Here is a 25,584-nt window from a genome sequence, read left to right as displayed (position 1 = left end):
CAGGTCAGTTGACTGGAAAGTGTCATGAGAAAACATTCTGCCAAAATAGAGGTATACTATATTTTGTTCTTGGTCATGCTCATGTGGCTGTGCACATGCGTCAAAGTTCATTGAACTGTACCCTTAAGATATGTACGTTTTACTGCCATTTGCCCATTTCCTTCCTGATTTCTAGGAGCTCTTTATATATTACACAGATTAGCCCTTTTTGATGTGAATTGCTGTATTTATTGGCAATGTAAAATTTGCATTTTGAATTTGCTTGTATTTTGCACATAGAAATTCAATTCTTACATAGGTAGTCATCTTTTATAGTTTCTGGATTTGGAATCACAGAATGGCTTTCCCCACTCCAGGAGTATAGAACAATTCTCTCACGTTTTCTTCTTTGAAATTCATCTGTGTATTGTGTACTGTTCCAGGTTTCCACCCACCTTAATTATTTTCCAGATGGCTTTCATATGTTATTATAGTGATAGGAGTTTTAATGTTTCACCAACTTGATATCTCTAGGATGAACCCTTCTTGGGCATGGTAGAATACTGCTTTTAATACATTTCAAATGCGTACATCCTTTTAGTATATTGTGCATGCACATATATGTAGAAGACATATTTATGCGTGTGAATACGGATGTACATTTATAAACAGAAATTTTTATATTTTTCTGATATTTTACTTGGGATTGCTGCATCTGGTTTAGAAGTGAGATTGATCTGTATTCTTTTTTTTTCTTTCACTGTCATCCTTTCTTGAGTTTGGTTAATGAGGTCAAAATAAACCCACAAAAAGAACTGAGTAGTTTTCCTCTTTTTCAATTCTCTGACGCAGTTTTTAAAACCATCTTGGCCTGGTGCTTTTTTGTGGAGAACTATGCGACACCTGATCAAATCTTCAGTTGTTATTTGAGTTTTATATTTCTTGGGAAATTTTTGTTCATTTCTAGCTTTGTAGAAAATGGCTCCTTTCATCTAACTTTTCCAATGTATAAGCTTAAAGTTAATGCTGTCCTCTAATAATTAAAAAAAATATGTCCTTTTTTTTTCCCTTTTATAATACTATTTCTTGATGTCTTCTCTCTTTTTTGCCTCATTGACAAACAACTTTAGGGTGTTATGTGACATTTTTGGCTGATTGCTTGAATTTCTATGTCAGGGTGGCAGGAAGCAGGAGAAGAGTTGCACACAATAAGAAAAACCTGCCGTTTTGTTTTTGTTAATGTTTTATTTATTTTTGAGAGAGAGAGACAGAGACAGAGACAGAGTGTGAGCGGGAGAAAGAAGGAGACCCAGAATTCAAAGCAGGCTCCAGGCTCTGAGCTGTCAGCACAGAGCTTGGCATGGGGCTCGAACCCAAGAACTGTGAGATCATGACCTGAGCTGAAGGACGCTTAACAGACTGAGCCACCCACGCGCCCTAAAACCTGCCCGTTTTGATTGGTTATCCAAAAGCTCAGTGATGGCTTTATTTCCCTCAACTACAGAATAGGAATAAATACAGTATCTACCTCATGGGATCCTTGAAGATGGAATGAATGAATACCAAGCAACCAACCAGCCAACAAACAAAACAAAACATTTAAAGCATAAAACATATGGAGTTCTCACTGTACACCGTTGGGTGTTTGTTGTTTTCATTATGTGTAAAGGAGAAATAAAGGGACATACCCAGGTCTGAGGTACAAAGACCAGGACACTGAAAATATTTTGTCATGGATTCCTCCACACTTGGTCGCTGGGCCCCTCTCTCTCTCTTCTTGATAATCTCCCTCATGCTGAATACTCTCCCAGTGTCCAGAGTTAATTTCAAATTCCCAAGGGGTGAAGCAGCATGGCTTGAACATGGCCACACAAACATTGCAGAGACTTTCTGGAAGTTGTGCTCCAGCCTTACACAATCAGATTTAACATAAAAAGCAGGACTGGATTACAAAATGCCGTAATTGCAGACTTCTTTCTTAATGCTCTCTCAATGATTTATTAGTTCATTCAGTTAAGTATTTAAATGCCTGTGATGTGTTAATCCCGAGCGAAAAATAGTGTCAAATCTATAGCCACCCCCAACTGATTAACGAAGTTTTGCCAAGAAGAGACTCAATGTTGACTGCTTTAGTGTTCATGTTAACGTTTATATGCAGATATTGACCTATCTGTAACAGAGTCTATCTGTATGTGAACACTAACCAATTAGACCTTCTGGAGCTGTGCTGTTCAATGTAGGAACCACTAGCTACAGGGGGCTATTTAAATTTACATGAATAAAAATGAAATTAAAGAGTCAGTTCCTTCATCACACTAGGCACCTTTCAAGGGCTCAGTAGCCACACTGGTGGGTAGCTACAGTATTGGAAAGCTTTGAATTATAAAATATTTCCATCATCCCAGGAAGTTCCACTGGACAGTTCTGTTCTAGAAAGAGTTTCAACAATAATTAAAATAGTACTAGTTCTTGTATGGATGCCTCAGGGAACAGATCACCTTGTCCTTCCTCTGTTGGCTGAATGCCTAGGGTTATGGCTAGCATGATTAAAAATAGTTCGTTCTTTTAAGCAGGTTAAACAAATACTTTGGAATGTTTTTTATGCTAGGACTTAGCCTGGAGATTCCAAAATCCAGGAATTCTGAATTGGCAAAGCCTAAATTAACATGATTTACTATACTCCCTAGGCCAAGCTTGAAGACTATGCTTTCTTTCACATTATTCCTGGCCAGAGGTCACCCCTCACCCCACTCCTGCCTCCTGCCACTTATATACTTGTTGTTGTAAATGATCACCCATTTCCTGGTCACTATCAGCCCTCAAACATTTGTCAACTTTGGCCACTTTCCTAGAATAAATCATTGGGCATTTTCATTGCTTTTGCACTATGAGTGACATCTTTAGCAAAAGCACCCTCCTTCCCAACAGTATTTGCCAGCTAGGCCTGGTAAAAATAGATAACTTATCATGATGTTTCCTGTTGTGTATGATTCAAGTATCAGATCTATAAATGCTGAATGTGTCATAGATGGAAGAACATTTTTTTTTTTTTTATGTACTCATAGCAGTTCACATGATATGGTGAAATGCACATGAATCAGAGTGAAGGCAAGGAGACCCTGAGGTTACGGGTCCTGTGTTTGGAGTGTTTGGATTAACAGAGGGATAATAGCCAGCAAGAAAAGGGAGTAGCCCAGAACATGTTGCTGTAATTCCTGCTGGTCTGAGAGGGTGAGCAGGGTCCTTTCCATGGTAAGAAAAAGGTTCTAGTGTCTTTTATAAAAATATATGTGTTTCCCCACCCCTAGTCCCCCTCAGAGTTGTGGCCACATGCTTGCTAGCAGATTACTCTCTCCTGTCTATTCCAAGTCCATCCTGACCAGATGGTGGGAGTTGTAAAGCAAGACCCTCACCAAAGACTGTTCACCCTCTCCCCTGCCCTAATCTCCATTAAGAAGGGAGCACATAGGGTACTACTTTGTGAATGCCTCATTTCAACTAATAATAAGCTGAGCAAAAACAGGGGGAAGCCTGAAGGCAGAGGATTAAGGGGACAAAAGATCAGAAATCTTTGTCCATCATCAGCATAAGTCAGAATACGCTGTTTGCCTAGCTTTTCACCCCTCCCTGAGTATCCATCAATTGTCCCATTTAATCCATTGCTGTCTCTTCACCCTTCTTCCTATCTCTGAATGGTGTCCACTCTACCATTCCACCACCCCAACTGAAATGACTGCCATCTTGGTATTAGATTGCTCACAGTCTGCCTTCACACAGCAGCCAGCGACACCAAAAGAAATCTGAACACATTACCTCCCTGCTTAAACCTCTTCTTAGGAAAAAGACCAAAATGCTCAGCCTGGTCTGTTATGTTCTACCTAACTGGCCCCTGCTATACTCTTTCACCTCACCTCAACCTCAACCTCATGCCCTGGACCTTGTCAGTTATGCTTCTGTCATGCAGGCTTTTTTTTTTTTTTTTTTTTAATACCTATGATAAACCAAATTTGTCCCTGCTGCCAGGCCTTTGCACATGCAGTGCCCTGTGTTTGGACTCCTCTTTTTCCAATTCCCTCTCACCTGGTCAACTCATGCTCCTTCTTCACATGCCAGTTGAATCACCACTTCCTCTTCATGTATCACTTTGTTACCATACTCCTCTCCCTGGGAACTAGGTCAGGTCAAGATTTTGTATTTATATGACTGACTATTTGATTAACTGTTTCTGTATTTCCAGCTCCTAACACTAAGCCCGGCAGTTCAGGCATGAGTAAATCTTTGTTGGCCAAGTAAATAGTGACTTTTGTTACCTGCCAGGAGAGGAGCATGGCATACAAAGGAAGTCATAGACTTAAGAGCTCTGGGTTCAAATCCTAACTCAGTTTGTTAGGTGACCTGGGGCAAATTGCCCTCTCTAAGCTTTAGTTTTCTCATCAGTAAAACAGGCGTACCTGTATTCATGTGTGGGTGTGAAGACTGTATGTCACTTGGGCACCCAGCAAATTCTCAACAAAGTAGACACCATCATCACCATTACCAATTATCATCATCATCACCGCTATTATCCAATTTGGTGACAACAGGGTGCAAAAAAGTCTTGAGGCCACAGGACTCCTCAGGAAGAAGTAACCGATTGCTCACACCCAAAAGGAAACAGATAGTAACATTTTTTATTAAATATTACAGTGGATCAAAAAGTACAAAATATCTCTTGCCTGCTATGTGATTGGGAAACTATTGGCACGTAATACAGTATCAAAAGCAGTAATAAGTACAATTTGGAAAACATACAAAATTGAGTGTTTATAGTTTTGGCTCAGCATTCTTCTGGTAGTGTTTAAACTAATGCAAAGGTTACTCAATAACCTCTCCATTGGGAAACTATGTAATATCACTGGGCCATGTTGCTATATACAAATAATCACCTTACAGAGCATAGAGGTTACATAGCTGGAATCACCAAAAGTATACAATATTTACAACACAGGAAAGTTTAAAAAAGTATAAACAGCCAAGAGATTATGCTGCTATTTTCAGACATATTTCAACCATGGGGAGACAAGCAGAATATCAAATACATCAACAGCCAACACTGGAATTTAAGTGCTCAAGATACTCATTGCAATGGTGTGGGTCTCACTGGGGCAAACTTGTTCCCATTTCTCTTTAAATCTGGGACAAGAGTAAAACTGGACCAGATGGGACTTGGCTGACCACCACCAAATGTGACTTTGCGGGACAACAAGTGAAGAGAAAGAAATGGTTCTCTTTGAAGGCACACTACATAAAATATTTTTGTGGGATCACCTCGAAATTTCCATCAGACACACCAACACAGTGAAATACAGTACTTGAGAATTCATGCACCAGGTCAGAAAGTTGTAAAGTCAACATTGAGTTTTAATAAACCCTTCTGTATATGCCCTGATAAACAAGTGAACTTAAGAGCTTCTAGCTAGTAAATAAATAAGTCAGTCCTGTGGCAAATATTACAAGTTCCAATCACTTACTAGAAGAATACTTAATTCTGAATCTCAGTTGGGCTGGGGTTTTGTTGTTGTTGTTGTTTTGTTTTGTTTTGTTTTCTCTCTCTCTCTTTTTTTTTAAGTTGCCAAATGTTAAACCAGAAGTTGCATGGAAAGGTTTTTTTCTTTCTTTTTTTTTTTTTTTAATATTATTTAGAATCTCCAAGTGTCCAGTAAATCACGGACTTAGTGCTATTTTGAATTGCAACATTTCTTGGAAGCCACACTCAGTAAATAGATTTATGACTCCATTGCCAATTAGATTCCACAGTTTCCTTTACTAAACTACCAATAACAATGCTTTGATTGCACAAAGAAAGGCTTGGGCAATTCCATTCAATAATAAGGCCCCTTGAACTCAAACAATGCAAACAAAGCCCTATTTAAGACTTTTTAAAATGTAGTTCTCAGCCAATGAAGAATTCAATGGTTTTTTTGAAAGATTTCCAAGATCTCTGTTCGGAGTTTTAAAACAAATAACACACTGCTTCTGTTGGGAATGTATACCCCCATCTCTCTTTATTTGTCCTGATGTTTTGCCGAGGGTATGAGCTTCCTCAGACAGAAACAGTGAGTCTCCTCTCGGAAGAGATGAGGAAAACAAAAGCTGGACTATGTTAACATTGTTTGAAAATGGTGTGATCGAATTCCAACATGATGAAACCAGACTGAAATCATTGTAGCGGGGAAAACAAATGCCCCATATTCCAAACGGATAGGTGAGCTCCACCAGGGACAGACGGCCCCCACTCCTTTGAGAAACAGACTCCTAGAGACCATGTGCTAGGGTCTAGCCCATGTTCTGCTGCAGAAACACTGGAGTTTCCTTTTTCTTCCATGGCCTCTGATTCTGTGGCCATTCAATCTAGTGCAACTTGCTTATATGTGTCCTGGCTAGCAATTTGCCAGCTGGAATTGAGATTTTTTCCCCCTCCATCTTGTGCAATAGCAGGATAATCTGCACTCACACATTTATAATCTATATTCTACTAGTCTATCTATGGTATATATATATATATATATATATATATATGTAAAATTCCACAGGAAGGTAAATAATTAATTGAAGCAAATGGAACTCTTAACACTAGATCTCTACATTCTTTTGTTTCCACCTTTGGATATTAAGTATGTTACATTGAATATTTGGCTTCATGTCATGGAGACGCTTCAATACAAATGTATGGCATGCATGGCTTTAAGAGCCGCAGTGTCCTTGTTTACCAGTTGTGATTATTTTGCAGTCGAGTTACCTATTTAGAAGTTGAAAATTGTCATCAAAATTTTCATAGAATTAAATATCTCAGAGGTAAAGGACTGGTTAACTGTGGTTCTAATGTCTACTGGTAGTGTTGGGGGAGGGAAAGGTTGGCTGGGGAGTTCACCCAAGCAGTCTTATCAGCAGGGATGGGACTTGGAAAGAAAATCCACTCTGTATTGACTGACTTTTAACACACTTAGAAAATGCATCCACCTCGGTGTTACATCCCAGCAGCGCATGGAATAAAGTGGCGAGAATGACCATACACATTCTCCACATCTTTTGACTGCTTGAACAACTTGGCCATTTCTTCCAACAATAAAAGAAATTGTAAAGTGGACTGTCTTGCCAGGTGGTTAAAAACATGACACGACCCACCAGATGTGCGTGCATACTCACAACACTAACGCCCCATAAACCCAAAGAAGAGGGCTTTCTTTTGAAATGGGTAATCCAGGATGCCAATTATCCCACAGAGATGTGGCCTGGGAGGCTCTTCTTGAGAACAAGAAACCAACTTGATGAAGGCCATGTGACTACCTACTATTACTCAAAAGACCGCGACCCAGGGAAGGTATCAGTGCCCGGGCCTCCAGCTGCTCCTTTTCTTCCGGATAGTGGGGCTCCTTCTTCTTCCCCAACCCCCTTTCCCACACTGTTTAAAGGGATCGGTGCCAACACCAATGTAAATCATTTTGGCTTCTGTTCTAATTTCTGAAATTCCTAAAATATCTGCGCAGCCCACAAATATGTCCTCTAGACTCTTGTTGTTCAGCAGCTTGCTGCCAGTGAGGTTTTTGTTTTTATGATTCCTCTGGTATGTAGGACAGTTTCACAGCCTAGATAAGGTAAGGACAATGCTCGATATTTTCACATAACCCAATACTTCAAAGCAAAGCATTTGGCCGGGTAAGCAGTGTATAAGCTCTTTCGACTATGCCATTTATGAGGAACAAAATCCTTAAGTTGCGGATCTGCAAAGGAACATTCTTTGCACTATTGTGTGCTCAACTGTTTCTTTTTCATTTGTTCCACTAGAATCAGTTGCTTCAATTTGTAAACAATAACTTTACCACCCAAAGCTGCTCAAAATGATAAGATGTGGAAAAATTACAAACACACATCAACAACTAGGACAGTCAGTCAGCCTTTAAAAAACAAAACAAAACAAAACAAAACAAAACAAAAGACCTGCAAACAAAAGCGATACTGTTTAAAAAAAAAAAAAAAAAAAAAAAAAAAAAGGACAAGAAGGAACCGGGAGAAAATGGAACTACCTGTATATAAATTAGGTGAGCAAACAGTGATACGGGTAGTTTTAAGAAGCAAATATATACAGTCATTTTAACAGTGTTTACTTCTCTGGATTGTTTAATAGTGTCAAAATGAAAGATCTACTGAAGTTTCACTATACATTGCATTGATTGAACCTTGGAGAGTTTTGTGGGAAGAGGGGCATCCCTTGGCAAATGTCTGCCAGTCTTCCTTGCCCCTTCCTTTGAAATGCCTGCCCCCTCCCCCTTTTTTCTTTTCTTTTTTTTTTTTTTTCTTTTTTTTTTCTTTTTTTTTTTTTTTTTTGCCCAGATTGTTCCTGACCATCCTCAAGACGGGGTCCTCTAAATTCTTCCTGGATACACAAAAATCCCTTCACAAGACCCACATGCAAAGGGAACCATCTAGGCGCCAGGGCATCTGGGTTGGAAGGGGCTGGAGACAGACTAGCCAAGGCTGGAGTCGTCCCAGGAAAAATCAGGTATGTTCACCTCCCTTCTCGGCACGTTCAGCCCCTTTGGCTGGGACTGATCTTACCCCCGGATTAGAAGAAATACTGACTTCTAATTCTATAAGCCATCACCCCCAGGGTAAGGAGTGCAGCTCTGGGCTTACAGTTTTGTACTGGGGTGTACGGACGACAGCTGAGAAGACGGAAAGGCAGCTTGAGGATTTATAGCAGCTAGAGGGTAAATGCTGTTGTGCAAAAGGTCCCCGTACGAACTTCCTACAGGTGTGGCCGCAGCCAAGTGTCTGTAAAGCTGCTGAGAATTTGTCGGCGACGTGAAGATTCCTCTCTGCATCACAAGCGAGTGGAAAGCCAGGGGCTGCATGAGTGGAGAAAGCATGGTCTGGTTTTTCAAGTACTGCAGAGAATGGGAATAGCCGGCCGGGAGCCTGGAGTTGAGGCCCGAGCCACACAGGCTCCCGGAATACAAACCTGGGAAGACGGGGGACGAGAGCGGAAGCTTGTGGCCCTCCGATGGGCCCCCCGAGTGCGCGCTGTGTGCCGCCTTGCCGCCTTCGCTCTCCGGCTCCGAGGCCTTCTCCTTCGCACAGGCCTCCTTGGATGGGTCCAGGGGCGACACCGCCCGCGCCTTCTTCCCGGCAATCACGAGGTCCAAGTCCTCCAGGCTGCGCTTTATGGGGCGCGCGGCGCCAATGTTCTGGGGGCTCGATTTCCGGTGCAGGACGGGGTGGACCATGCCCTCGATCTTCCTGAAGTTCTCCAGTCTCACGTGGTGAGGTTTTCCCGACCTGGAGAGCGGTTCGGGGTACTTTTTAGGGGCCGACATGGTCATGGGCGATACCCGGCAGGCTTTGGGGTGGCAGTCTCGCCCCTGGCTGTTGAGGACCTGGAAGTGGGGGGCGCCCTTGCTCTCCTGGGGCCCTGGGGCCGAGTGCGCCAGGCCCAGGACCTTGCCCGTGGGCTTGTGCAGGTTCTTGGGAAGGCTCAGGTCCGTCGGCTGATCATCCGTGGGCGCTTCGGCCGTGGCCGACTTTTTGTCTTGCAGATGTAGCGACGCGAGATAATTCCCGTGGAGCTTGTCTTGGTGTTTGTGGGAAGGGAAAGAGCTGTTTTCTGATTCCCTGTACATGTCCCTGCAAGGGTACTTGGCTGTCTGCTCGTTGTGAAGATGGTGTTCCGTGTGTCTGTAGAGGCTGTGGAGATGAGGAGAGGAGTAGAAGTCAGCCAGGAAGCTAGGCATGTGGGAGTGAGGGAGCGCCCTTTTCTCCAGAAGCTTCTCCTTGCCCTCCTGAATTTCTTGCTTCAGGACGTAGGAGTCAGCAAGGGGGCTAAGGTGATGCTTGGAGAGACTGCAGCGGTAGGGATCTGATCGACCCAGCTTGTCATGCTTAAAGATGTCACTGATGCTCTTTCTGTCCTCCGAGGGCTTGCTTCTGAAACTCTGCACGTGCTGAATCACTGACGGCCGGCTAACGGCCATGTGGTCGGTACTCTGGCCATGGTGGGCCTGGGACAAACCCGAACACAGGTCATCCCTGGCAATGAGTTTCTTTTTGCTGATCAAAGGGGGTGGGGAGCCATAGGGGTAGCTGCCGGAGAGGCTGGCCCCACTGACTTGGGACAAAAGTTTCTTCTTGGCCAGTGGAGACATGATGCCTGGGTTGCCCCTTGAGTAGAGCAGAGGGGTGTAATTGAGCCCGTGGTTCTCATTCATGGGCCCAGTCAGGTCTTTGTCTTTGAACATGTCAAATGACTGAACCACCAGGACCTTCGGGGTCTGCTTTAGGGCATTGTGGATGTCATCGCTGCCCAGCTGGTCCACCTTCACGGTGCAGTTGGCAATGTAATCCGCCATTGCGGGTAGCTTGTCATCCTCTATCTCATTCTGGTTTGCCAGGGGTGGCTGCGTGGTGGGGAAGCCAGGGAAGGGCGCTTCTTGGAGGTCATTTTCAGGGCTCTCTGTAAAACAGCAGGGCTGGGGTTCTTGTTTCGAGTCCACAAGAGCGCTGGGAGAGGTGAGTGGCTGTTTGCCGGCCCCGGGGACAGGGGCTGGACCCCTTTCGGGGGCCGGAGGGGCACTCGGGAGTGGAGGAGGAGGCCCCTTCTCTCCCACCTCTTCCACCACCTTCTCACTGTCGGCACCTTGATCTATGTCATTGTCCTTTTCTGGGTCTGCCCTAGACCCCAGGGGCCTCGCTGCAAAATCCTGGTACCCTTCCATTTTTTTCTTCACATCTGCTGCCGGGAGAGGCTCCGTGATGCTCTTCTGATTTAAAGTCTCTTGTTCCTTCTCTGGCTCTGATGAGACCTGATAAAATATTTCAAAAGACAGTCAGAAGGAAGCCAAATGCGTTGACACATTTTGCTATGAAACAAAATATTACACGCAGCAGTTTTTCTTGAAAACAGGCTTGTCAATCAGCTCAGGGAGTTTCTGTAAAGCTTTATTCCCCCCACCCCCCATCACAGCTCTAAACAAAGAAATCTAAATTACAGAAACATGAGGGTAGGTAGGCGCTCTAGTCCCTTGTGAGACACCTATCAAATAGCAAAGTGTATACGATCTTATCATTCCTTGATTCTAATATATAGGTTAATTCTGAGGTTGTTTTTTTGTCAAATCAGTCAATTATCCTAATGGGTTTTAAATTACATGCTGCGCTTTATGACACTTTGGAGAAAGATTTTTTTTTTTTTTTTAAAGCATCTCTCTTTCAAAACCCAACCAACCCCATATCAACAACAGGCAACAAACTTCCTAGAACCCCTTGCCTTTCTTTGAGACAGCAAATCTCATCCTAATGTGTTCAGTATGATGCCTAAAATTAGCAATGCTTAAGTGTTAATTTCTACTCAGTGCCATGTGACATGCAGATAATGCTAAAATATTAAAAAATTATGCGGATGCAACACCAGCCTGTCTACCTGAGGGACAGAGGACTCAAAGTCCTTCTAGGCTGCAGCAAACTATATTTCTATTAAAGCTGAAAATGAAGTTATCAAAATTCAGGCAGTGAGCACCACCACAAATGCAGCTTTTCTGTTCACTGAAATACACTGTGGTCAATGAGATGGGTGTGCGCTTTATGTGTCCCTATTGACAGAAGTTGTGGGCACAATTTGACCCATTCATTGCATTATGTAGCTGTGCAAAGTTTGACCTTAGAAGGTCATTTTAACTTTCCATCTGTGACCCAGCTGGCTGACAAGCCCTTTCAAAACTGTCACTCTGCCCTGACGTGTCTAAGAGGAGAACAGTCACAAAACAGTTGTATTGAGCTGGTCTTTTTTCCAACCCCTGCCCACCGCCCCCCCCCCCCCCATCATCTCATCCCTTGAATGTTGTTCCTCTTTGTTAAGAAAAGAAGTATCAACCACATTAACATCTTCGGGTAGGACTGAGGATGCTGGTGTAGGGGTGCACAGAAAAAATATTTTACAGAAATCAAACCCTTTCAGAGGTATTTCTCCTTAAATCTACTTGAAGATAACTCTGTCTTTTAGGGACGTGTAAGACCTAATAGCTTTTGCTTCTCTTTCTTTCTTTCTTTTTTTTTTTTTTTGTACTAATAGTTGCCTTTTCCAGTACAAATATCATTACTTGTTCTACATTAACAATCATCATTGGTCCCTTGAGCTTATACATTACATGAAAATACAGAAAAATGAGTACAGCAAGGGAAAAAGGCAAATTGCATTTAAATGTCAGTTTCTGATGGGGCTGTGGTTTGAAGTAAAGCTACAGGGGATACTCAATCTCACTGAAGTTTCTGGGACCTAGGTCTTCGGTTACATGGAGTTTTATGGTTTTGTTTGTAAAACAGGTTTAGAGGGTCTCTGGAAGCTAGGCAGAAAAAAGTAAAGGACCGTTTTTCCTGGGATGGCATTTTATGATCTGCCTTGATGTGTTAAATGGTACCTTCCCACCATGCCATTTGCAATCCAATTACCTGAAGATAGTGGGTCTGACTGGAAGGGCTTTATAAACCCTCCTGTCTCCATTGAGTTCACTGCTTCATATTGAAAACATCAAGAAAAACAACAATAAAATCCAAACTCCAAACACACAGTCACCGAGGAGAAATATACCTGGCCAAACACATGGGTCTGTGTTGGAGGTGGGCAGCAGTTCTTACTCTAAGGTCAGCCTTGGAGAGGGTATGAGAGTCCAGGTAGTTCAGATGACCTGATCATGATAACCTCTGATACTCCAACATTACAGTGCCTTGAGGCACTGGGGCCTAGGAGAAACAGGGAGCCTGAAGGCCTTAAGAATTTCTGTGATCTGGAGGGAGTCAGGCTCTACTCTTGGCAACAATCATTCCCCAAGCTGAGGGGCTTCAGGGCAGCGGGCTGAGGACTCCTCCCCCACCTCACAAAACAACCATTTCAAACTTCATCCCCAAAGTGGAGCCACTCAAAGGTCAGCTGGCCCCGTGGCCTCAGTTTGTCCTCTGGTGCTTTGGCGATGCTGTACATATGGTATCTAATAGAACTCACTGATCCAAAACCCTATAATAAATCACCAGGCCAACGGGATAAAGGAAGAATGGAATGTCAGCCTTAACTTGGAATTTCCTTGCTTTTGGCCATTTATGTTGCAAGCTTGCAGATGTTTAGAAATCTCTGCATCATTCCCCCCCCCCCATTTTTTTAATTACTAAAGCTTAGAATAATTATGAAACAAAAATAAAAAATAAATCTTTTCTTGTTATTAATAATCTCTTCTTACACAGGAGTCAGTTGGGTAGGTTAATTTCTAGTTAGGAGGTTGGTGTGGTGTGTGTGTGTGTGTGTGTGTGTGTGTGTGTGTGTGTGTGTTTTAAGCCAGTGTTTAATTAGGGAGTCTCTTATGTGTTCATTATAAACCTGATTTTTAGGGGGTGTTTAATATCAGTACCAAAATTCCCTTTGGGGTTGAATCCTAGAACATGCTGTCTCCAAATGTGGCTGCTAATTTTTTTTTTTTTTTTTATGGGCAGCAGGGTTTTTTATTATTCATGTTGAAACAGAGCCCAGATCAGCCTCCATGACTGGCTGTATGCTGACAGTAATGGCTTCTACCAAAGGGCTGTTGGGGGCTGTGGGTAGCTGGGGCTTGTTTTAAAAGGTTCAGAAACTACCTGTTAACATGAGAGATAATAATGGTTTCAGAGGAACAATTTCAAAATTCTCCTACAAATAGTATATACTTAAGGTGTTTCTAAACTGGTTTCAACCCAAGGCTCATGCACAGAGGTCAATTATGGGAGGCAAACAAATCTCTGAGTTTTTAGGGAAGTCCTGTGGAGACATGGCATATATCATTTCAACATCCCTAGATGTGCTAGAACCCACAAAGTGTGCTTTAGAGTCAGACCAACTCCTCAGATAGACTGGCTGTGAAATGACAAAGAAGCCACATCACATAGGAGTCTCTTTGCTTCCCAGAGCTGAAGCCCTGACTCCTTCTATCTCAAAGACAGCATTTGCTATCAGTTTTATACAGGATGTTCCCATCTTTCTAGATCCTGTTATTGGTCCATCCAGTTAATACCACGCACTGCCTTCCAGCTCCTGGGCAAACCAACAGATCCACTCTACGGGGACCCGTGGAGCTGAGATGATGTGAATTCTTAGTCTAGGGCTGTGGGTATTCAGGGACACGGCTCTGGATGCCGGGTTCCAGAAGACACAGGACAGGATGTGTCTCACAGAGGTATTTCTGTGGAGGACAGCAACTCACCTCTGATGATTCCTGGGGCTTTGGGGCATTCTCTTTTTCTTTCTTGCTCTTAGGGATTTCATGTTTGATGCGTTTGGTTCCTGATACTTTTGTTTTATTCTCATTTTCCTGTGAACTGTTCTCCTGTTTCCGAGGTTTGATTGGAGGCAGGGGTTTATCTTCCTCTCCTTTAATAAACCTTTCATATGGTAGGATTAATCTGGAAGGATATCAGAAGAGATGATCAATCTTGGGAGACAATTCCAGGTAGCATTGATGCTACTGGGGTTTAGTTTCTTTTCTCAATACAAGCAATTTATTGAATGACCTCATCTCCAATGACACCTGTGCATTTCTAGAAACTTACTCCACACTTCCGGGATCTACTTCCTTGGTCAAAACCAGCACCTGGTAACTTACATACTTCCTTGCAAGACATCTTTCTGGTTTTATGAATCTATATACCAAAGATACCAATGGAAGCGTCCAAAGTTAACATCATTATCACAGTTCATGGAACCTGGCTAAGTGCCAAAAATATTATCACAGCAATGAAAGCAAGACTAATGACAGCTGGCATTCATTTATTGCTCTGCCAACTATTATTTATTGAGCACCTACTATGTGCATAAGTGCTCAAAGCACTGAGATATAGCAGTGAACAAAGCATTCAAAGCCCCTGACTTCATGAACATGATAGTCTAAGTATGCACTAGTATGTGCCAGGTAATGTCCTAAATGCATTATATAGATTATTTCATGTTATCTCCACAATATCTTTCTGGAGTGTTACTGTAATTGTTATTATTATGATATTACTACTACTACTATTACTATTATTACTATTCCTTTTTGAGAGATGAGGCAAGCGAGGCCCCAGAAAGGTTAAATAATTTGCTTAAGCATTACACCATTTGTTAGAGATGGAATTTGCACCTAGTTCTGCCTGTCTCCAAAGTTTATATTTTCATTCATGTTAAAATATAGAGCAGACACTTAAGATAAAGAGGTTAATGGGAGACAAGCTCAGTGTGGCTGAGAGACAGCTGTCTTCTCCCGAGTTCTGAGGTGGGTGGGTGACTCCCACCCGTTTTGGGGTGCCAAACAAAAGACAGCCCCAGTGAGGAGGGCGGACAGACCACTCAAGCCACAAAAATCAGAGGGCTGAAAAATTCAAGCATTTTAATTATATAACTTTTCAAACAAAGTACATAAAATTGTTCTAAAAAGAGAAACATCAAACAGCTCTAGTTTTAATCTGTTTTCCCTTTGCGACATAGCTCTTGATCTGAAAGGGAAAAATAGCTGATGTAATTAAAAGGGATGGATTGCATTACAATCTCAGTTTCAACTGCAGTGATTAAAGTTTTTATAATGCATTTGGTATGATTAATGACTCACTGTGGGATTAATACAAGACTCAGCCTTAAAAATATGAACTTTAATACGGCAAACATAATTTGTTTTAAATAAGACAAGTTGACTCAATGAAGAAAATGTACTTGGCTTATAAACAACATAAATCTGTTCAAATATTGGGAACCCTAATTATTTTTAAACTAAGACTTCCAGGCAAAAACTTCTTTGGTTTGGATATTTGTTAGCTATCCTACAATCGGCTTCTAACCAGGCAATTTGGATCTCAGCTACTTCAACACACACAACTGTTCAGGTTTGCGAGTACAGACGTGGGGGCTTTTGTGATAATAGTTCGATGTTTAATAAAATACCAAGGAAATTATGGGAAAATGAAATCCCGATTTACAGCATATTAGAAACAAAATTCATTTACTGAGCATGCTCAGACAAGGTATGTGCAAGGAGGCGTGAATAATAGTTTCGAGCCCTCTGTCTGGCAGTGGGCCAGCCATGAAGATCAACACAGCCCGTGGGGAATAGTTATCTTCAGATCCCATTACAAACTGAGTTTAAACATGTTACAGCTGCTAAAACTGGAAACTGTTCTCTCGATGTAGACTTACTAAAATAATATATGGTTGCCAAATACCTGACTCCCACTGTAATATTACAGTTAATGTTTATATAATAAAAAGCATAACTAAGCAGAAGAGAGAAAAAAGCAATCTTGTTCATACTTGAATTTATCCCGTCTCATCTGTAAAGTCCCCAACATTACCCCGATTCCTTTTATCTGCGTGGTCCTGCCAGGGACTTGATCCCCCTTTAACATCGGCAGGTTGGGGATTTTTGTCTGGGGAGCGAAATGCATTGAATATTTTAAACGGGGGGAAAAACATTTTAAATAGACTTTAATGAAAACATATTTTTATTGTTGGGACGGATAGGTTTGTTTTACTTTTGTTTGGTTGCCATGGGAACCCAAGTAGCATTGAAGTCTGGGTATTCCAATGGTTGCTGTTTGTTGGGACCCCCTTGCCCTCAGCTTCATTCTGTAATCGCGACGGTGACACGTGGAGGAACCCTCTTCACCGGGAAGCATGACAGTGTTACCTCTGAGTGTAGGGAGAGGGTGACAGAAGGCAGAGAACTGGGTTGGAGGCACACCCAACGTGGACCCCTCCCCTCAGGCTCTCACAGGCCCGGGCCACCCAGGCCCTTTAGCTGGGTGCCTTTAGGAGACTTTAATTTCCTTAGACAATTCTGCAGATTCAAGAAGCAGGGCAACATTTCCATTTCATTTTTTGCTTTCATTTTTTTTTCCTTTTCTTTCTTTTTTTTTTTTTTTTTTTTTCTTCTTCACTCAACTCAGCAGCTGGCTGGCCGACAGCAGTAAAAAATACATTTCACTTTGCTGGTCAAAGGCCTAAAGCCAGAAGCAGGAAATCTGGAATTAAATGTTTCTTGTATCTGGAAAGAGGCATGACTAAGGTAAAACTGAATCCAAACACAAGCTTTGCTTGTTCAAGGCTTCCAGAGGGAGAGAATATGTGAGTGAGTGAGTGAGTGTGTGTGTGTGTGTGTGTGTAAAGGTCAATTGAGTGGTTTTTTTTTCCTCCTTCTAAATCACTGAAAGATAATTATAGTGGCTCAGGGAAAAAAAGGTTCCCAAAATAAAACAAGAAAGGCAGCAGCTAAAAGGAAACAAGTAGAAATATGGCCAGCTAAGCCCCAAAGAACAGGGCACGATCTCACACAGCACACAAACAATCACTGTTCATATAGTGATTTCCGTTTGGTGCGATTTTCACTGAATGTTTTTTCAGTTATCCTGTCATGGTACAACACAATTACCCCACAGGATATGATCTTATCATCTGATTATTAGAAGTTTTTACAGTACAAAAAGACGAAAGCTATTACAGGCTTTGGAACATTTCAAACGTTTAGGGTAAATGCAATACCATTAAAAACAGGTTAGCCAATATTAAGGTCAACGTTACCCAATGCAGGAAGCTGAGTAGGCTCGTATTGTATAAAGAATCTAGTATATAATGCAACATGCCTGTGCCTTGCGGATGATTATTCCTCAAATATTTGTAGTACAACAAAGATTTAATCAGTCTCTAAACTATACAGCTAAAAGCAAAAATGCACCCCAGCCTCTGAGAACTCATTACACAGCCCATCTTCAATGGGCTGCAACTCTAAGAATGTGGGTTGGGTTTTAGGTGGGTGGAAGTAATGGGGAAGAGAAGCAATATATTCATTAGAAAATCCAGAGAGATTTTTACCCCTGATCTACATCTACTCTGGGAATTGAAAGCTTGGCAGATAAATGGGCCTTTATTATTATCCAGATTTCACATTTCAGATTAGCAAAATGCTTATTTACGATGCCATTAATGGATCTGAAATAGGTAAGCCATCATGTATTAAAAAATAACATCTTTCCATAGGCATAAGATTTGTAGCAGCATGAGATTTTATTTTTCCCTAGGAATAATACAAGAATAACATTTTCCACCCCACAGCAGAAACAGTAGGGGAGCCTTTTGCTATCACCAAGATTCTTATTAAATTCAGTCACTGTGAAAGCAAGATTTTTTTCTCCTTCTCCTTCTTCATCTTTTTTTTTTTTAAATAAAGACGACTTAAAATCAACCCAAGTTAAAATTAACAAATCAATAGCATTATAACCTTGATTTATTAGCATCTGAGCCACTAAATTATCATCATACAAGAAATTGCTGGTTTGAAAAGATTTCGGCTTTGTTAAATCTCAAGTTAAATAATGATGCTCAGTATACTAGGTTTTTAGATCTGCCTCATCTGATATTATGAAAAATTCAATACATTTCTCTACAGCAGAAGTCAGGGGTCAGCAAATCTATTACTGTAATGTAAGTAATCTGGCAACCTGCCAGCTCTTTCTCTCTTTTATTATTTTTTTAAACACCAAGGCAGATAATTTTATATTTACAAATTCTAAAATCCTCCAGGGTCCTGCCTCTCTTTCTTAACAAAAACCAGCAGCCTCACATTCAAGAAATGTATATCGCCACATGTCCTCATCATTTGCATTTCATACAAAAGAAGAAAAGACTTCATCTTTATTAGGCAGCGCTGTCCCCCTCCCTTCCCCATACTCAGACGGAAAATAATGTCAAATCTCTTTTGAACGAGTAACCACTAATAATCTTCTGTATTGATTAATGCTTGCATGGAATGACTGAACTTTGGGGCCAAAAACATTGAGCAAACAGTGCTTAAGAGGAAAAATGAGAATCCATCTATTTATAGAGCTCTGCAAAATGATAGTATAATACTGTCTAGAACTGACTCAATTTGGAGTGGGGGAAAGAAGTAGGTAATTTATAGGGTTGTAATTGATCCTCAAACTCACCCTCGTCACTTTATAGACACTGTTATGGTATCAAACCTGTGAAAAACTCTAGGCCCAAAGATCTGCTGGTGCCCCTGGAACAGAATACCTTAGGGTCAGAGGGAAATAAAGTTGGTGTGCATGTAAGGGCCAAAATGCTCCTACTATACTTACAGTATTAGGCTTTTGTATGGCGGTAGAAAAGAAATGGCATATTGGTTCCGCTGGGGCTTCGGATCTGATCTGATCCCAAATGAAGTCATTATACCTCTAAGTTGATTCCAGGGTTGATAAATTCTAAGGCTTGGCCAGACATTTCCCTTCTCAGCCAGAAATTGAAAATATAACTTCACTGTGAAGTGTGGGAAGCAATCTTTCACCAAATATGGAGCCAATAGAAGGTATATTTTTCTTTTTTGAAGATGATGTATGCACCCTTGTTAAGGTTCCAAGAAGACTAGAAAGTTTCTAATCTCACATACTGTCCACCTCTCAGGGTTCCAGACCACAGCCATAAAAATGGCAGAAGGCATTTGGGTGATTGGTACCAAAACAAAAGTCAAAGACACAAATGTGCTATGTCAGCGTACACAGAAGTGGGATGTTTCCTCAGTGGGCACAACACTCACTGAGTACAACAGAAACTTTGTTCCTGTTCTCTTAAAAACCAAGCTCCATCTGAGAAAGATGTGGGCCCTGGGTAAAAATCTCCTCTATTTTATGGTGTGTTTCTGGAAAGCAGAAAAAATAGCGTGCAGAGTGTGAGGAGCAAAATGTCAGTAACCAAGAGAGCTGAGAAAGAGGTCTCCAGCACCCTCCTAAAACAGATGAGGAGGTGAACTCAAGGCTTTGAGCATTGAACCATGGAGACAGAGGCCATGCTGACCTGTAGGCCATGGAGAATGGTGAATGGCAGGACTCATGTGAGCTAAGAAAACCACGGGAGAATGCAGCATGGGTTCTATATGGAAGACTTAGCTTGACCGTGAGGTCACCAAGGGTAAACTGTATGGAGTGCTTTAATAAGGAAGTGGGTATAAATAGCATCATTTGTATTCTATGTAAGATGACCCAAAAGCCATGTGGCCCATTATATCAACAACAATATATGGCCACTTGTCATCAGAAAAGGTCTTTCTTGGGAAAATTACCTGCCTAACAGGGCTTCATTGCCTACTCTAGAGACAACAGAAGATGAACAAGAAACTTTTTTGAAGGCATTAATACTGTCCATTTGCCCCTGGAAGTGGTGGGAGAGTTGTTTCCTAGGCCCATTAATGACTCTGACACCTTCTTCTGTGGTCCTGGAGTGCTTGTAACCCTAACTAAGTAAAAAAAGAAAAGCAAGGTACATGAAGCCTGGGCCAAGCAAGGTGGTGGCTTGACTCCTATAAAGGATTGTCAATGTGAGAGAGGTTGCTCAGGGATGACAGGCCCGCTGAACTGCAGTTACATTGGTCTGTGGGGGCCTGAGGTGGGAGGATGGGGGGAGAAACTTCTGGTTATTCTTATATATTGATTAGGCATTACAATATTAATAATAGGGACCATGTAAATGCCTATTAATAGGAGGTATTTGTATACCTTAAGTTCAACTATTACAAAAAGAAGTATATACAGGTACATTATTTTACCCTCATTTTTATGGATGAGGAAATGGAGGTTCAGAGTGAAATTATTAAATGACTAGTCAAAGGCATGCAGCTATTAAGTGCTAAAATTTGAGTTCAAACACAGATCTGTCTGCCTCTCTGAGCTGCCTTCATATCAGCAGGGTAACTGCACTTTTATACCTTGTCTGAGAAGCACTGACACTCAGGAGATACTGAACTGATCACCCCTGGGTTAGGAGAATTCTAAGCACTTAAGGCACTAAAAAAATCAGGGTGAGCATTCTCTTTTTCTCAGACGCAGCAGACCTATAAAATACACCCATGGCCATTCCACAAGGAGTCAACCCATTAGAACAGCCCTATGGCTTGGGCACTGGGCACAATACTCCTTTTTCTAAAATACCATGACTCTCGAAAAGGTGGTGACCCTAGGTGGATGAGGCCCAACTTGATGTTGGATGGTAAGAGAAACTCAGGAATCATATCCCTTCATGAATTCCAGCCTGGGGCACTTAATCTTACCATGTTTGAAGTTCTCATGGCCTCCCCAGTTAGAATGAAAGCTCCTCAGGGGCTTTGCTTCTATGATGCCTCCTTGCCTCTTCTAAGAGGGTCTAGACTGATGTTATCCCCATGTCTTTCACACTAAAGAAAGTTGGAATGGACTTAAGGCTGACTTTATGCCCTGGGATTAAAGTACATTCTCACAACAGAGGGCATAGACCATAAATAGCACCCAGCCCTCCACAATGTCAGCCAGCAAAGATGGCGGCAATCATTCTTCTCAATGAAAAAACAATGACTAACTCAGAATCAAGTTGCATGGATCCATTTCAAGGGCAGATGAACATTATTTCAAGAGTAACAGACAAATATAACTACAGTGTTTTCAACATAATGAGCACCCCACAAATGAAGGCAGACAGTGTCCATTATGTGAAGACAGGCAAACAACTATTGCATTTAGGTCTCATCTACGTGAGACACCATGGGTTCCAGAGCTTCTGAAATGTTCAACAATTCCCCCAAACATTTATAATTTTGATCAAACTTCGTAATAAGTTGTATAAAAACAAAATGTTCTGAGAGGTTTTCGGTGGAAGAGTTAAGGATATATTTTAATGGTAAACAATTACATTCTTCTGTCATCTGATGCTTTTTTTCTTTCTTTTTTGGAAACATGGCTCTCTGAATTTTCAATAGTTCCTTTGTGAAGGCATCTGTTACTCGCGTAATTGAAAAGATGTTTGTGCAGTGGCATGCTTGAGAGTACAGTTATTTAATCTTAATGATAAAGCCCTGAGGACAGAAAATCATAAGTAGAAACCTCTTGTTATTTATCAAAAAGAAAAGGGGCTAAGACACCTAATCTATTCTCAAATTTAAATTCATGCTTGATGAAAACTATCAATAAAACATAGGACCTGAAAAGTTTCTTAAATACTGTACCCAGGTTCAAAGGAGTGAGAAAGGGGGGAGGTAGGGTGAAAACAAAAATGAGACAATAAAGGAGACTGACAAAGAAAAACTGCTGTTTGGCAAGCTTTTTTTGGGTCAAACAAAGAACTTGCTGTAGTTTACAGCATGACATACACACTTGATTAGTTTGTGCCTGAGGGTGTTTTTACACTCGATAGTGTAAACTCCAACTTCTATTAATTACAACTTGCATTTAGAGGCAAATTTAAGAATTTTTAAATAGAGATTTTTCAAAGGCTGTTGTTTATTTTTTTTTAAAGCAGAAACCAGTTTTTCTACTCCAGGGCCTGGCGAGAGTTTTGTTTTCCTTTTTAAAAGTTTCTTGAAATATCCAGGCATTGGAAAGTTATCAGAGCATTTTAGGCATGCTGAGTGATACAGAGGAAGGCTCTTGCTTAGGAAATTATCTGACTGTCCTTTGGGGAGGAATTCTATAGGTCCCCCAGAACAAGCTTGGTGGAGTGTAGACGGAAGAGTGGCAGAAATGCCTCAGCCTGCCTGAATCTCAGCACCTTAGATTTCCCAGGCTCCTGGCTGTTGATAAGAGCCAGGAGGACTTCTGTGTATTTGAGGAAAAAGGGAGTTGAGAAAGCCTGAGTGGCAGTGTTGGAGAGGTATTAATACCTGTGCCCACTGGCCAGAGCCCACATTACCAACACAGTATTTAGAAAGGAGCTGCAAGTCCAGACATTGGTCAACCCTACCATGGTCACCCATGGGTGAGGATGGGAGTGGTCCAGCCACTGGACCTCAGGGCAAGAGAGTTAACAGACACTGAGAAGATAAACTGCAAGACCTGCCTGTGGTGGGTCTGATTTGAAATTGAGCCTTAGTACTCCCCTGACAGCCTCTTCCACCACCTCGTTCCCTACCTCTTTATGCACATTTTGTAGAAGAAACTGTCCTTTTTGTTTGGATTGAAATCAATTCATTCAACCCCTAATTCCTGAGTTCCCAGATATGTTCATGATGCCACACTGGGTGCATTGGGGAGACTCAAGGAAAGCAATACCACATGATCCTTGCTCCCAAAAATAGTATCTTTACTGTTCTTGAATTCTTCAGCTGAATATTTTAGCTGTATGTTGATCTCTGTATGTGTGATGTATGATGATCTCTCAAGTTCTAACCTAACTCTTTTAAGATCCAGGTCAAATTCTAGATCCTCCTGGAAGACTTTGCTCATTCCAGCTGAAAATTCTCTCTTCTTTCTTTCATCCCTGTTGAACTTCTTATTTGTATCTATTACTTACTTACCTAAGGTTTTTATAGCCTTAAATATTCAACTCTCTTTCATGTATGTATGAACTAAGAGTCAGATCGTATGATAAGTTAGATAAGCCAAGGATCATAGTACCTCCCAGTTCTATTGAGTTGGTAGCACTGGCCTGGGGGTGCCATACTGAGGAGAATTCTGAAGCTGAGCTTGGCCTCATGGAAAGTAGCATCATGTTCCCTTAGCCATCTCTTCCATAAATGTGATAGGGTGAGCACCTCCTCATTGTTTGTCAACCCTACTCCAAACTCATTGGTTCATCCATTTTCATTATCCCAGAGAATGCTTTGTATATCATAGGTATTCAAAAAACACCCAATGGCTCTTGGGGACAGCAGCAAAGGAAAAAGGCAGTCAGTCAGTCACTCAAATGGCAAATCACTCCTATCCCAGAAAAAGAAAGTGGCCACTGGGAGGGGGCTTCTTACCAATTTCAAATGTAATCTCAGGCTATATTGAAAGGCTGATACTGCTACATCCCAAGAAGTACTATATACCACATCTGGAATCGCTTTGGGTATTCTGAGTGACACAAATTGGAGGCATCTACGTAAGAGCAGGCCAACCTTGTGAAAACCCATAAATCGTGCTCTGAGGCTTGGTTGAATGGAATAGGAGGCCTTGGAGTGGGAGAGAAGCTTTGCCAAGCATGTGGTGGCCCATCACCAAGGAAATGGCATGCAGAGAAAGAGTCTCACCAGAAGGTGAGGGAGGGCCAGTGGGAAGCCACAGATGGTGCCTTGTTCAGCATGTGGAAGAGTGTTTAGATGAAGAGCACCTCCAACGGTGGCCCGCTTCTTTCTTGTTCCCCAACTGCAAGGCGTTGGAGCAGAGACTGGATTAGCCCAGTGCCAAAGGTAGTTTAGTCCCCACAGAACTTGGCAGCTTATAGGCTACATTTTGCCCAGGGGTATGTTTAGTTTAACTGATGTAAAATATTTTCAGAAATATTGGATCCAATATTTGCAAGTCAGGTGACTTCATGTAAAAGTTATCATGAAACCATTCAAGGTCTGACAGTACTGAGGCTGTATCTGTCCAAGACAGTGGTGTTGGCTGATCCTGCCGGGCCTCTCTGGCCTGTCTGTGTGTGCCAGCTTCCTACTTTCCTACCTGGCCACGGCACTCACCTATGCTACCTCCCCCACAAACATCTGAGTCTGTGCCCAGGGGTGTGGAGTAGTGCTTCTTCAGTGGCCTGACATGAAGGACCAGTTTTCTGAGTTTCCTGTCTGTTGCTGACTGACACTGGTGTAAAATTCGTAACTCATAAAAATGAATTAGTAGAAAATGAAATTTAAGAAAGGCACATAAAACACAAGGCCCGATTTTTTATTTGTTTCAACAGACATAAAATGATTCTGGCAAATTGCTACGTACGTGTAACAATGCTTATTCTTAATTATTCTGTTCACAGAACACAGACAGGCCAGAAACCCTCACTTGAGAAGCACTGGTCTAGAGGATGACTAAGGGACCTCTCAAATCTAAAATACTCTGTGATCTTGCCTGTGTCTTTCTGAATTGTGTACTGATTAACTTCAAGGGTATCAAAATGACCAAAAACATAGCAAATCATGTCCAGGACATAAACAGAACTGGAACTCACCTTACTTTACTTTCCCTTGGCTTTTTCCTCACAACATGATTAGCTGAGTTCCTTAGGACTTGATATATTTTTGGTCTTTATCTTAAAGCACATACTTATCTTACTCAAAACATGAACCTCTCTTTCTTCAGAGAGGAAAGGCTGAGGTCCAGCCGTCACTAGGGTTCTGCCCAGATGCGTCTGGCTTGGGTACCACTGACCCCAGGTCACTGCAAAGGAGGCCGCCCCAGCCCTGCAGCAGGACAGTCTTGCCAGGGGAATACTTCCAGGCAAGGCAAAAGGTTAGAATTTGAAATTGGGCATTAGGTATATAAGAAGATGATGCATAATTGCTCATTTCTGGCATATAAGCACATTTGTTTATGATTTTGATTTTCTTTTTTTAAACATTTTTTAATGTTTATTCATTTTTGAGAGACAGAGAGAGACAGAGCATTAGCAAGGGAGGGGCAGAGAGAGAAGGAGACAGAATCTGAAGCAGGCTCCAGGGTCTGAGCTGTCAGCACACAGCTTGACGTGGGGCTCGGACTCCTGAACCATGAGATCATGACCTGAGCTGTAGTCGGACGCCCAACGGACTGAGCCACCCAGGCACCCCTGATTTTGATTTTCTAAATACTCAGAAAAGCACATCATAAAGTCCTTTTGCCTCA

General features: G+C 41.9%; 1 protein-coding gene across 2 annotated transcripts in view; it reads right to left on the bottom strand.

The window, feature by feature from the left end:
• Window positions 1-4,629: 4,629 nt before the first annotated feature.
• ARID5B (AT-rich interaction domain 5B) overlaps window positions 4,630-25,584 on the bottom strand; it is a 179,512-nt gene continuing 158,557 nt past the window's right edge. For both annotated transcript variants that reach the window (XM_045437536.1, XM_045437537.1), the window contains 2 exons: window positions 14,232-14,430; window positions 4,630-10,814 (listed from right to left, as the gene is read on the bottom strand). In XM_045437536.1, the coding sequence (XP_045293492.1) occupies window positions 8,649-10,814; window positions 14,232-14,430 (2,365 nt within the window). In that variant the 3' untranslated portion in view covers window positions 4,630-8,648. The remainder of the gene's footprint in view (window positions 10,815-14,231; window positions 14,431-25,584) is intronic.

Source organism: Leopardus geoffroyi, chromosome D2, assembly GCF_018350155.1.
Source record: "Leopardus geoffroyi isolate Oge1 chromosome D2, O.geoffroyi_Oge1_pat1.0, whole genome shotgun sequence".
In the NCBI taxonomy this organism is placed as follows: domain Eukaryota; kingdom Metazoa; phylum Chordata; class Mammalia; order Carnivora; family Felidae; genus Leopardus; species Leopardus geoffroyi.
This window is presented reverse-complemented; position numbering and strand designations above follow the sequence as displayed.